The 13,968-nt window shown below is 38.1% G+C and overlaps 1 protein-coding gene across 1 annotated transcript; it reads left to right on the top strand.

Moving 5' to 3' along the window:
• The first annotated feature begins 755 nt into the window (after positions 1-755).
• LOC103803532 (regulator of G-protein signaling 7-binding protein-like) lies at positions 756-8,857 on the top strand. Its single transcript, XM_009076095.1, has 4 exons — positions 756-807; positions 3,707-3,854; positions 5,644-5,714; positions 8,357-8,857. Exons 1-4 carry the CDS (start codon positions 756-758, stop codon positions 8,446-8,448), a joined length of 363 nt encoding a protein of 120 aa, XP_009074343.1. The 3' UTR covers positions 8,449-8,857.
• The last annotated feature ends 5,111 nt before the right edge of the window (positions 8,858-13,968 follow it).

A 13,968-nucleotide genomic window follows, 5' to 3' on the forward strand; every position in this document is an offset into this window, starting at 1 on the left:
GGTTTTTTTGTTTATTTGGCTTTGTTTAAATTACATGCTATTTAGAGTTCCGAAAATGGAAGGAAGGATTGATTAAGGGATGTGCTACAGTCTCAGAGTTCTGTTTGAAGTCTGGTAGATGCGTGTTATTACTTACACAGACTACTTATGCAAGAGGGATGAGATGTCATGTAAGAGTAGAGAAACACACAAGTGTGGAGAAACAAAATCAAGAAAATCACCCTTTCTTATGTGGACACTGTGAAGAGGCCAAGGAATGGAATAGAAACCACCACAAAAGGAGGCTAACAAAACTCCTACCACAGAGTCATTGTTCCCATTGCATTTTCTTTAATAATAATATTTCTAGTAACACAGTCTCCAATTTCTGCAGGTCCCAAGTGTAAGTCAGGAGTGAAGTTCATCATGTTAGCCATATTTGTCACACCCCTTTTTTTACATCCTACCCAGTTCTTTCCTATTTCCCTTTCTAGGTTCTCCTGCTCATGTACATTAGCTGTGATCTATAGCTTGTGCATTTATCCCAAATTGCCAGGTTAGAAACCTGATGCAAAGTCTGCATTCTTTTTGAGAGAGGGATTCTCACAGCTTTGTTAAATTCTGGTATTCCCCTCAAAGGTCTTTCTAGTTCCTCTGCAGTGAAATCTAACTAGCTCTGAGGGACATAGAATAGATTTTTTTTCTTTTCATTCTTTTCTTTCATCACAGCATCTCTGCAGATTAGGTGATGACTAAGAGTAGGTGCATAGGGTAGCATGACAGAAGGAAACACAGAGGTCACCACAGAAGCAGTAAGAGGCACAACAGGTGAGGCACAAAGCACAGTGGTAATGGATGACATATGTAATCTTACTGAACTGATAGTTTTCTGCCCTATAATTTATCCTCACTCAAGTTTGATCCTCATCATTATTTAAGTCAATTAATTTAATTTCATACATAAAGTATTTTCTGCTTCTTAAAATAAATTTTAAAATTTTAATAATGATTAAAAAAACCCAGAATTACTGGTAGGATGATGAAGAATACAATCATTGCAACCGAAATTAATGAAAGTCTTTCCACTGACTAAACTGATGGTGAATGCAGGGTTCATATTCCTTTTTTAAGTATGTGTTACAAAAGATATCCTTACTTGCTACTGAAAGGATGAGAAGATTAAAGAGCTTTTGTTTCTCTATAGGCTGTGACATGTGGTAGAAATGTTAAGCCTGAGTCATACATTATTCAAGCAAAGCCTTTATTATTAGCTGATTCTTTAACTGTTTTCAAGAGACTGAGCAGATGCTCTGAAATTCAAGAAAGGCTTCGTGAATTGCTCACAATACCAGAGAATTACTGGTAAAGAGCTATTTTTTTGCTGTTGAAAAGAGATCTGTGCCATTCATTCTGCTAAATCTGCAAGAGCTTGTCTTTGTACTAACAAAAGGAACATAACAGTCTCAGTGCTTTAGTTCTCAAGTTGTGAAAAAGAACTTTAACTGTTATTTCATCTAGTGCTGTTATTGTTTCCATTGAAACACCTTTCACATCCCTGAAGGACACATCTATAGACAGGGTTGTTCTTGATGGCATGTCACGGAAGGTCAGGTCAGAGTTCCACCATAACACTTAAAAATAATGGCAGAAGTCACTAATTCCCAGTTTCAGCACTGACACCTTGTGACATCAGGGGCAAATTAGATGGTTTTCCTGAAACCTGTTTTATGAAAAAGTATTGAGTGAGATATTGATAACATTGCTTTGTGTTATGGGCTTCTTGTAATGGGAAAAATAACGCATAATAATGCTTAAATGAATGAACAATGAAAACTGTGCAATATGAACTACTTTAAAATAGCAGCATAAGCTGCAGCTAAGAACAAGAAAAATTTGCAAGTTATACCTGCAGGGTGATACAGAGTAAAGCATGTAGCCTGGGAAGTAGGCTTGGTCTCCTGTTCCGGAAGCAATTGAGTCAGCATTCAGCATAATACCTTGTAACCAACAGAAAGATCTCAATCCCTTCTTGTCTCTCTCCATGCCTTCACTTCTTCCTCCCTTCTGCTGCATCTGGCCATATGATCCTTCTTCTCTGTCACTTGCACTTGAACATGTACAGTTCTTCATTGACCTGACTTAAACTACTTCATCAGAAAACTTCATGTTTCATATTTCCTTTCGTTAGGGTAATCTTCTACCTTTTGATGTGCTAAAGGGGATCACAAATGGATCAGGCAAAGCACAAGTTAGTATTGGATGCTGAAGAAAGGAGCAGAGAAAGGACACAGGACACCATCCTTTTATGGAGGGTAAACTTGTTATGTCAGGTCATGCAATCTCTTGGAATCACAGTTAGATAACTTAGTTGGAGGGGAAGCTGGGAAAAAGGGCTTCCTACTAGCTTTAGAGAGTAATGAAAACTTTATGCAAGTATCTTCTGTAGTACACGTAATATCTGGTTTGACATTCAGACAAATAGCTAAGAATAATATATTTTTTTCCTTTAAGCAAAGGAATAATTTACCAAAACACAATAGTTTAGAGAACTTACCCAAAAAGATTTTCTTACAATCCAGGAATTTCTAGGTTTTAAGAAACAAGGTTACATGCCTGAGAGCAGGGATACATATTTGTGATGAGGAAGAGCTGTATAGCTTGGTCTGCAGCCTTGATCTCTATTGTACCAGAAAAATGGGCTAAATGACTGCTCTGTTAGCCGGTCTTATTCTTTCTGTTCTTAGTCAAACCTCATTGGAACTACTCAGATTTGTCCTGATGTGAAAATTTTTCAAATTGCAAAAATGGTGAGACAAAGAAAATATTTCCTACTCAACTTTTGTTACTACTGGTTTAAACACTGTCATTTTCTTCTCCACTTTTAGAAAGTTTTATTTTTTTCTTTCTTACTCTATTTCATGAAAACTCAGAGTGGGGGAAAACTTTAACTTCTCAATAATGTGTCTGGGATGCACTCCAATGTGAATTTTCTCATTTTAATATATTTTGTGCCAGGACTGTACTTGCCGCTACAGAGAAGGAACACTGTCAGGCAGTCCAAAGGAGATTTGCAAGGATACCAAAATATCTCACCAGTGTTTAGCTCTCTTGTATGTTCCATTATCATGATCCATATCTTTCATTCCATTCTCTCCCTCACAAAAGCCCTGGCAGATCTGTCCTGAAACTCCCATTCAATTTCAACACTGCATTTCATTTTCATACAGTGAGCATGAATTAGGTAAGTGTCAGCATGGAAATTGAGAGCATAATGCGTTTTGGCCTATGAGTGGTGGCAGCTATGTATCACTGTTAAAATCACAAACCACAAAATTTCACATTTTTGTTTTCCTTCCGTGTTGCTGTAGTACTAGGAGACATGGATTGCAGTGTTCTTTAGTGACAAAGGTTTGAAGTTGTTTCCAGAATGTGTGTTGTAGTTTCCTTACTTATTTTGTTCCATTTGGTCCTTTGGCTCTTATTTTGTGTCTCATGTGAGCCACTGGGGTTTAACTGAACCCCTTCAAACTGGTAGGAGTAACATATGGCAGCAGGTTGGTGTGGTCTGCTCTCTTTCTGAACAGTTCTTACTCAGAGTTTGCATACACCACTCTTTCTCTCCATTTACATTGTGCAAGATCAAGCTCGAAGCATCAATGATATATAATCTGAGCCTCCATTTTAACCAATAAATAATGAATATATGTTTTGTTTAAATATTTTAAAGGAAAAGATCCTGGTGCTCCACCCAAGATCCTTGACACTAAAGTGGAGGAGAGTTCTGAAGTACCTATTTTAGAAGACACGTCATCATCACCTACAGATATTCAACAGCACCTATGGCAGGTTTCCACGGATATTGAAAACACTGAAAGGTACGTGTAGCACTTCATTCCTAAACAAAAAAAATTCTGTCTAGCTTCATTTAGTCTGTTTCACTTTGACAGCCAATTTTGCTACTATATAAGTAAATTAAATAGCCTGTTAACATTTCTGTTACATTTCACACAGCTGATAGCAACTTCTAAAAGGGGGGCAAATATAAGTAACATGTTATTTAGGATGATTGCCAGATGATTGTCAAAAATAGGATGATTGTCAAAAAAAGAGTGGGAAGTGATGTTGCCAGTGGGCCAGGTTCTCTAAAAGAGAAAGCTTTTGCCTCCTCTTGAGTGGTTTCTAATTTTGCCCCTGAAATGTGGAAGCCTTAGGAGGGGAGGGGAACATAATCCATAGGTTTGTCATTGTGGATGTCTCTTAGCTGAAAGACAAAAATGAGGCCCTTCAGTAGAAAGCAATCCCAATGGCCAACATGTCTTTGCAGAAAGTACATATTTTGATGGCTTTGTATATTAAACTGCTGCTGAGATTTGAATGGTTATCATCCTCATTTACATGAAGTGAAGTTCTGTTCTAATGAAACATGACTTGGAGAGTAAAACTGAGCAATTTTTTACCAGTCACTGTATTCAGTTCTGGGCCCCTCAGTTCAGGAAGAATACTGAGGTGCTGGAGCAGGTCCAGAGAAGAGCAACGAGGCTGGTGAAGGGACTCGAGCACAAGTGCCACGAGGAGAGGCTGAGGGAGCTGGGGGTGTTCAGCCTGGAGAAGAGGAGGCTCAGGGGAGACCTTATCACCCTCTACAACTCCCTGACAGGAGGTTGGAGTCAGGTGGGGGTTGGTCTCTTCTCCCAGGCAACCAGCAGGAGGACAAGAGGGCACAGACTCAAGCTCTGCCAGGGGAGGGTTAGGTTGGATATTAGGAAGAGATTTTTTATGGAGAGAGTGCTCTGGCATTGGAATGTGCTGCCCAGGGAGGTGGTGGATTCCCTGGAGGTTTTCAAGCTGAGACTGGATGTGGCACTTAGTGCCATGGTCTAGTAACCATGGTAGGGTTGGACTTGATGATCCTGGAGGTCTTTTCCAACCTGGCTGATTCTGTGATTCTATGATACGTAGATGAATAAGGCAAGATCTCATTGGTTTTAAATCCTGAAAGCATTAAGGCATTACAAGCCTGCATACAAAATTGCTGCTCTGCCAACAGGAACCTTTTTACAACTTCAGCCCTCTTTCAAAACATATCCAAATGTCGATTGCTTTGGGAGATGGTATTTTGTTATCAGATTTTCTGGAAAATTTAATGCCAAAGTCCTCCTAAGAGAAGAGTGACAGCCTGTTTCTTAAGTTTTCATTTAATGTGCAGAGAGCTAAAATATCATGGGCTTGCTACGTGTATTATATGTTTATTCTGAACAGTGAAACATTTAGGCTCAAGCTACAAAATGCTGATAAGGGGTATGAAGTTGTCACATAGTACTAACTCGTGCTAATTTTAAGACATATTGTGTATTTTGTCACTAGAATCATATTGTGCCCACTAAATCATTTAATGTGAATACTCAAGTGCCAGATTAGATCATAAATTTGAACCAGAAGCAACTAGTTAGTATTGGTTAGTATAAAAATGCTCTCTTATTAAATCTATTACCCTTCCTTTTGGAATGCATCTTCTGATACATGTGTGTAAACCAAATGCTTGCCCAATAGATTTTTGTATTTATTGCTCCATTATTTCAGCATATAAAACTATGGTGTGAGCCATTCCCCATTCAGTCTTCAACTGCTGTTCTATTGTGCCTCTTTTAACTGTTGTTTCTGCAGAGATATGAGAGAAATGAAAAACCTTTTAAGCAAACTCAGGGAGACTATGCCTTTACCACTGAAAAATCAAGGTAGGTTTTGAATTTTCTTCATGTAAGGAAAATTAAGATAATTAAAGGTTTTTCCTTTTGTTAGCTGCAAAAAAAAAATTTAGGGTTTTTTAATAGAAATTACAAAAAGAAGAATCTAGGTGTAATCTCTTCCCTGCTGACTCAGTGGAGCCAGCATTTGGTATGTGATCCTTGGCCTCTCAAGTTCCATGTGAGGTATTCTGGAATTTTATAGACATGGTATCTATAGGTAAAATAATAGACCTTTCCAGGTGACATGAAGGCAAAACCACAACTAATTCCCTGCATCAGGAGTCTTTTTCAGAGGTAATGAAGGTGCAAGCTTCACAGACTATGATAGGGATGTGATGGTGTTTGCTTCCCCCCTCCAATGCTTGTGGTTTCTGTAACATGACATTGACTGCAGAAAAGCTACTTGCCTCAAGTCTGCTTTTCTCAGCACCCCATACAAATACACACGAGGACAGGATATCCATCCTATGCATGTATTTAACAAGAATCCTTCATTTTCTTGTCCAGCAGTGTTAAATTCTCCACATCTACAGGGACTCTCTTTGTTCATGAGAACAACATAAAAAAGATGTTAATTTTCCTTTTTGTTTTCTTCTTGATAACGGGTATTTCTTAAATTCTGTGTAGACTTCGCACAGTGGCAGCTGATGAAGTTATGCTTAATGTGGCCTAGATCTTGTCCAAAGTAACTAAGCAGTTTAGCATTCATCATAATATGGTAAGAGATGAATGTAGAATAATTTGATTCATTATACAAGTAAAAGTTCATGGCTGGATGGCTCGATAGAAAAATGGGTGAAAGGAAAAAGGTGGTCTGTGATACAGATGCACCGTTGTAGAGATTGGAAAAGTGACAAGAAGTCTATGCCTAGCTTAGAAGAAAGAAGCATGCTGGAAATAATGAAGGAAAAGCAAATTTTGGGGATATAAAGCATAGAGAAAGTTGAATTCAGAGCAGAGATAAAGGCTTACAGAATGATTCTCTGCTGCCTGGTGTCTACACTGACCTGAAAATCACTGATCACCTGTGCTGCAGGATGGGAAACAGCCTAGAATTTAAAAGCTTTGAGATATGCCTCAGGATCAGGTAATCATAAATGGTGGTTTTGCAGCTCTGATAGTCTCCAACTGTGATCATAGTTTACAGATGATCTCTAAGAATGGATGCCACAGGAATGGACAGTCATAATCACTGATCATACAGCACTTATAATTTTTAAGATATTCCAAGACCTTTAATTAATAAAAGCTAGATAACAGTGTAAGTAAATAGAAAAAAAAACCCAATCAGACAGTATTATAGACAATTAATAGTTTGGAGTGTAATTTTTATATTTATATGAATCACAACCACCGTTTAAGAGAACAGTTATGAATGAATGGTATTGAATGAGTTGATCTTTACAAGTGATCAATCGTGCCTTCAGTACATGAGTTAAATGAGTGTTTTGCCATTGATTTCAGTGACAACCAGAATGGAGTTAAGATGGCAAGCTCACAAAAGTTTTACATAATGTTACTGACTGCTCACAGACCAGGCTTTATATATGAAATTCTCTTAAGCGACTGCAGGAAAATTACTATGCTAAGAAGTTCAGTTGTTGTGGTTTGTAAGCTTGAGTCACAATATTAAATCATCTCTTACCAATGTTCTCGTAGTTAAGTATTTGTTTTACAATAGTGTCTAGGCCCTACAACCAAACTAGATGCCTGATGTAACCAACATGATGAGGCATAGATCTTATCCTGAAACATATCTGAAGATGGCTCAAATTCAAAGTGAATTCTAAAGACTTTGTGAGGTAGCTCACTGACACTGCATGAGTTAACATAAGTATAGGCACCAATATATGCATTTCGTATGAATTTAGAAGGAGCTGATATCAAAGGTAGAAAGCTAATAAGAAAAGCTGTGAGTGTATTGTGGTAACTTTCCCAGATAGGTGGTTTGTCTCTTGATGTGCAAAGATGCTCCAGTGCTGCAGTTTTAAATGTAAATTTCCCTGGATGTGCACAAAAGGCCACCCAATAATGGTTTTTAAATGTTTAAATTAAGCCAGAATTTTACTTTAGGAGTGACATTTCCAAACTTGGATGTCTGCAAGATCCTAACCTACTTATCTTTATGTTTTATTTGGGACCCTAACATTATTCATCCATGCAGGAATATTGTGGCTTAGGTCTCTCAGTGTTGGAGGTGTAATTTCATTTGGGTTTCATCACTGAACCAATGTTCTTCTTGCCAAAATGCCTACTGTATTATTATGGAGATCCTGTTAATTAGCGTTGTAAGACTCTTAAATGCAAAATTCAGTTTATTACTTGCCCTATACCTAGAATAATGGGATCTATTACATCATGGTTGTCAAGCATTGGAATGTGTTGCCCAAGGAGGTGGTAGAGTCACAATCCCTGAAGGTTTTTAAGAAACTATTGGACATGGAATTTAGTGCCATGGTCTAGTTGACAATATAGTGATCAAAGGTTGGACTTGATCTCAGAGGTCTTTTCCAACCTAAATGATTCTGTGGTCATGTAGAAGTGCTGTTAGGGCACATAAATGATATAAAGCCTTGCGTGTGTGCACATGTGTAGATGTTTGTGTTAAAATGTGTTTTTTTTCGTCACAGATGATAGCAGCCTCCTAAACTTGACTCCGTATCCATTGGTAAGAAGACGGAAGCGAAGATTCTTTGGATTGTGTTGTCTTGTCTCAAGTTAGAAGATTAAGCACAGAAGCACCAAGAAAATAATGGCTCAAACCACTATTCTTTGACCACTGAAAAGATGATCGTTGCTACTCTTGATTATAAAGTACATTTTCTACACTAGGCTATTCATTTTGCTGTTCCGCTCCATTCTCCTTTTCAAATAAGGGTTTTAATAGCTAAAAAATATGGTGGTCAAAACCAGCTGTGGAATAGATCTAGCATATTTGAAACTTTTCAAAGTATGTTTTGCATGCTTACTTTCAATCACTCAAAGAAAACTCATGAATTATGATTCATAGATAATTTTAAAGGGTTTTTTTATTGTCTGAACTGCAGCTAAAACGTTGTGCATAGTACAGTACTCTTATTAGTATCATATTAAAATACTTGGTCATACTCTATCAGTCTTTAAGCATAGAAAACTATTTAACAGCAAAAGTATTAAAGTTCTAAAACATTCAAATAATATTGTAAAAGAATTTGCACAAAATCTCCAGTTGCTTTTTGTGCTCTCATTTATATTTAGTCTTCCACTGTATCTCAATTCAAAAGCTTCATAGAAAAAAAATATTAATTTATGATGCACAAACCATATATGAAACTAGTTAGGACTTGTAAATACAGAGAAATCATAATATCTACATACTGTACAATGCATAGAAGCAAAGATTTCCTTTTAAGCCAATAGTATCTCTAAAAGCTTTTCAAAAAAGATAAATAATTTATTAAAAGATGTATTAAAATAAACAATGTAAAACACAACACCAACCCACTTTGTTCCAATAGAATTCAAAGCATGGTTTCTGCATATTACTAAGTATTAATCTGATAAGGCATGCCAGAATTATCTGAGACTCTCAACGTTTTACATTGTTAATAAAGTTTTTTATTTAAATTAAATGTTGTCTTGTTTCTAAGTTGTATTGCCAGACTATGTCTTTTTTTTTTTCTGATTTTGCTATCAGAGTAGACAAAATTTCAACAAGTATGCTTACAATAATATAATAAAAAAACATGATGCTTATATAAATGCTAAAATGACAGCTAGTAGCAGCAGTAGATATGAATAGGTAGAATCAATGCACTGATATTTCAGGATGACAGAAAAGCCACCAGAAATAAACTTGTGCTAGACTGCAACGCTATGAAACCAAATAGCAAGGTCAGCATACCCTTGTAGTCAGTAATAGTGACTCACAGCCCTTCTGCCATTCCACCATGACCCAGCGTGCCAAAAGGAGCCAAAGGGGTTTGGTGCTAGTAAGGAGGTGTTGTTTCCTTGCCACAGGAAACACCCATGCAGTTAAATTTGCTGTGAGTTTTTGGGTAGGATATTAATCCACCCCCTAACTGTTTGTTAGGGATAGCTATTCGCTGAACTCTATCTGGCACCAAAAAAGTTTGATCTGCCTCATTTTTCTACCAAGTTTTCGTCCAGGGATGGTGTTTGCTGACAAAGGATGGAAAAGCCCACACTGTCAGAATGTGGTACTGTCTATAGCAGGGACTGAATATTCAGATCTAATCACCAGGAATGGAAGGCAGTAATTTTTCTTCAAGAAGAGCTACACTGCCCCTGGGTTAGACATTCATGTAATTGAGCTTCCAGCATTTCTCTGGAAGGATTTTTTTCTTATCACTCAGAGTGTTTTAGTTTTTTCCAGGTTGGACTGATCTGTTCACCTTTCAGTCTTCCAAGGAGAAAAATACATTTTTCGAATCATCAGGCCACCAATTAAATACCTCAAGTGCGACAAGGACAAATAAATCTAAAATGCCCAAATGGAAATTGTGTGTTTCCAAAATGAATTCCGTCTGAGGAATGCATGACTAAATTCTTTACATAGCACAGAAAAAGGTAACTGCAATGTGTTTCAAGAGTTCAGGTCATGGACAGCAGTTAAGCATATATATACTTAAGCATCTAACATGGGGATATCTGTACACATTCAGAAAACTGTGTGCTTTTGAGAACAAATGCTTTGGAGAAGAATGGAATTGAAATCCATAGCACAATGTTTTTTCAATGTTAATTCTTTGAAGTTTCCCCCACATTTCATATCAGCATACAACTTCCTTGCGAGGGGAAGTGGAAGGGCAGGCACCGATCTCTTCCCTCTGGTGACCAGTGACAAGACCCAAAGCCTGAAGTTGTGTCAGCTCTCCAGGACAGTGGTGACAGCACCAAGCTTGATGGAGTTCAAGGAACATTTGGACATTACTCTCAGGCACGTGGGGTGATTCTTGGGGATGTCCTGTGCAGGACCAACAGCTGAGCTCAATATTCTTTGTGAGTCCCTTCCAACTGTGAATATTCTGTGATTCTGTGATTGTCATGAACATTGTCCTTGTTAATCAGAGCTGTTTTCTGTATAGGTAGAACTGACATGTTTTCATTAAAAGTCTCAAACCCACAGACTTGCACTGTGACTTCATCCCCACAGATACCGCTAGGTTTTGCAACTGTTAAGACTTTGGAAAAGCAACTTATGATATCTAATGGATATTAAAAATATCATCTGGGAAGATGATTGGTAATTAAAAGTAACCAATTAATGTTTGTTCAGCATAAGCAAAAAAGACATTAATGCTTAAAAAAAGGAGTGTATGAATGCAAGACTGAATATGCAGTGATGCCATGAGAAAGGGGGAAAGAAAATTGCACACAAGATTTCTTTAAAAGTCTTGTTATATTGGTACACACATGGAAATAGCTGTAGGAGGTCAGTGTGATATCTTTTTTAAAACTGCTTTTGAAGGAAGATGGGCAGATTAAGCAGTAAACAGTGTGGTGCAGTACCTGCCCACACAGCACCACACAGAAGTTAACATGCCAAGTTATATGACAGCTCTTATTTCTATATTTTTACCACATCTATTGCAATGGAATTTACATTAATAAGACAAACGTGTCAACATGTTGGTTAATTTTGCAAAGCTCTTGACATCAGTCATATCACAATATGTTGCACAGCTTCAGCATATTCTATAATGGAGACAGACTTACATATATTGTCTTTAAAGCCCTTTAAGATTGCACTGTATTTGATGTGTACAGTAATATTCCTGTACCTTTTGTTATGCTGGAAACTTTAGCAGTGTCACTTCTTCCTGAACTAAAGACCACTAAAATATCACTCTTTGCTTATGTCATGGTTTAACTCATTTTGATGCCTTTCCATACTTCTAAGCAATTTTGGAGCTTATTTCAAGCCCTTTGTATGTATTATACCTTTTAGTCATCCTAATGGACATGTGGTGTAATTCTCAAGCTTTATAGCCACTTAAGGACTAATGGTGGTCAAGGGTGAATGGAATGGCCTCCAGTTATCTTTCAACAGATAATGGCTGTGAAACAAGGCCTGGTAAGTATCAGAATTGAAGAGGTGTAAGAGGATAAATTGGTTTTGTTAGGAATGCAGAGGATTATCTTTTGCTAAAATTTGAAAGGAAACAAAAAAAAACTTTTTTAGGGTCCAGAACATAATGTTGGTAAAAGAAAAAGTTAATGCTATTACTACATTTTAATTTAGTGGAATAGGGCAATGTGAGATCAAAGCTTCAAAGTTCCCACCACAAAATGATAAACAAATAACTTAGAGATTATTTAGAACCATTCTTTTATTTGTTTATTTTCCAAGTGTTAAAAAAAAGGACAACTTTGCATTGATAAATCCCTGAAGGCATGGAAACAAACCATTTAAGGAGAATACTGAGGAAAGCAGTACTTGCTTTATAAATCCTTGCTGGGGTTTCAACATTTTAGTTGAAAATATTATAGGTTAAAGGCACCTTTTGCAAAATTCTTTTTCAGAGTAGGAAACAAGAAGCAAAAATTCCCATACCCACCAAATATGACGTTTCGCCAACTCTTCCAGCAAAACTTTGTGCAGTTCCAGCTTTTCAGAGCAATAACAAGTTCTTTATAACCACCATTCACTTATAGTACCTTTCTTCTTTTCAGAGATATTTCACATCATAAAAATATCTGTCTAGGAAGTCAGATATCTATGTACATTATAAATTTTCCAGAGCAGAAGCAAAAGAGCAAGGATACAGATATATACAGCAGATACTGTAGGCTGCATGTTAACTTTCCCCAGTATGAAGTCAGCATGCAAAATCTGCATGTTAACTTACACAATACGTAGAAGGTTGCCTCTGTGGCCTATTAACCATTCACACCAGGCTCACTTTGAGTGAGATACAATACAGAGGCATTAATTTTTCAATATAAGGTAAACAGATGAGTATAAATGAGAATAAATAGGTTGGACTCGGTGATCTCAGAGATCTTTTCCAACCTTAATGGATCTGTGATTCTGTGACAGGACTTTCAAGAGTGAAGAGCTGTCTAGACTGTGGCAATGCTAAGACTTCTATAAGAGATGCTTATTACATAGCCCAAAATTTATTTTGTATGAAGCAGACACAGACACTCAATAGACATCAAGACAGAAAATCAGTGGAAATACAGTATACTGAATGCAAACAGGAAGAAATAAGAAATACATTAGAGAACACAACAAGCTTAATGGATTATTTTTTTCTGAGCACTGTGGTAGGTTGACCTTGTCTGCCCACCAGCTGCCCACCAAAGTCACATGTCTCTCCCCTCCTTAACTGGACACAGGGAAAAAATTATGACAAAAGGCTCATGAGCTGAAAACAGTGAGATCACTTAATTTGATTACCATTATAGGCAAAACAGACTTTACTCAGGGAAATTAATTTATTGCCAACAATGGAGTAGGATAATGAGAAATAAGAACAGCTCTAAAAACACCTTCCCCTCACCCCTCCCTTCTTCGCAGGCTCAACCTCACTTCTGATTTCTCCAGCTCTTCCCCCCAAGCTGCACAGGGGAATGGGGTTTGTGGTGAGTTCATCAGACACTGTCTGTGATGCTCCTTCCTCCTCATGTTCTTCCCCTGCTCCTACATGAGGCCCCTCTCATGGGAGACAGTACTCCATGAACTTCTCTAACATGAGTCCTTCCCACAGGCTGCAGTTCTTCATGAACTGCTCCAGCATGAGTCCCACCCACAGGGCACAGTCCTTCAGGACCAGACTGCTCCAGCTTAGCTTGGGTCCAGAGTCACAAGTCCTGCCAGCAAACTTGCTCTAGCATGAGCTCCTGTATTGATGGGGTCACAGCATCCTCTGAGCACCTCCACCTGCTCCGGTGTGGGATCCTCCATAGGCTGCAAGTGGATATCTGCTCCAGCAATGGGCCTCCATGGGCAACCTGTTCAGTTCAACTGTGCTCAGTTCTGGGCCCACCAGTTCAGGAGGGATATTGTGGTATTGGAGCAGGTCCAGAGATAGCATGAGCTCCTGTATTGATGGGGTCACAGCATCCTCTGAGCACCTCCACCTGCTCCGGTGTGGGATCCTCCATAGGCTGCAAGTGGATATCTGCTCCAGCAATGGGCCTCCATGGGCAACCTGTTCAGTTCAACTGTGCTCAGTTCTGGGCCCACCAGTTCAGGAGGGATATTGTGGTATTGGAGCAGGTCCAGAGAAGAGCA

The sequence above is a fragment of the Acanthisitta chloris genome, unplaced genomic scaffold (assembly GCF_000695815.1).
Source record: "Acanthisitta chloris isolate BGI_N310 unplaced genomic scaffold, ASM69581v1 scaffold5796, whole genome shotgun sequence".
NCBI classification, from domain to species: domain Eukaryota; kingdom Metazoa; phylum Chordata; class Aves; order Passeriformes; family Acanthisittidae; genus Acanthisitta; species Acanthisitta chloris.

Bases quoted from the DNA above. Each gene is read 5' to 3' on its own strand.
- LOC103803532 (XM_009076095.1), top strand. From the start codon at position 756: ATGACAGAAGGAAACACAGAGGTCACCACAGAAGCAGTAAGAGGCACA. The intron at 3,855-5,643 runs GTACGTGTAGCA...TTGTTTCTGCAG, and splicing joins GATATTGAAAACACTGAAAG to AGATATGAGAGAAATGAAAA. The intron at 5,715-8,356 runs GTAGGTTTTGAA...TTTTCGTCACAG, and splicing joins TTTACCACTGAAAAATCAAG to ATGATAGCAGCCTCCTAAAC.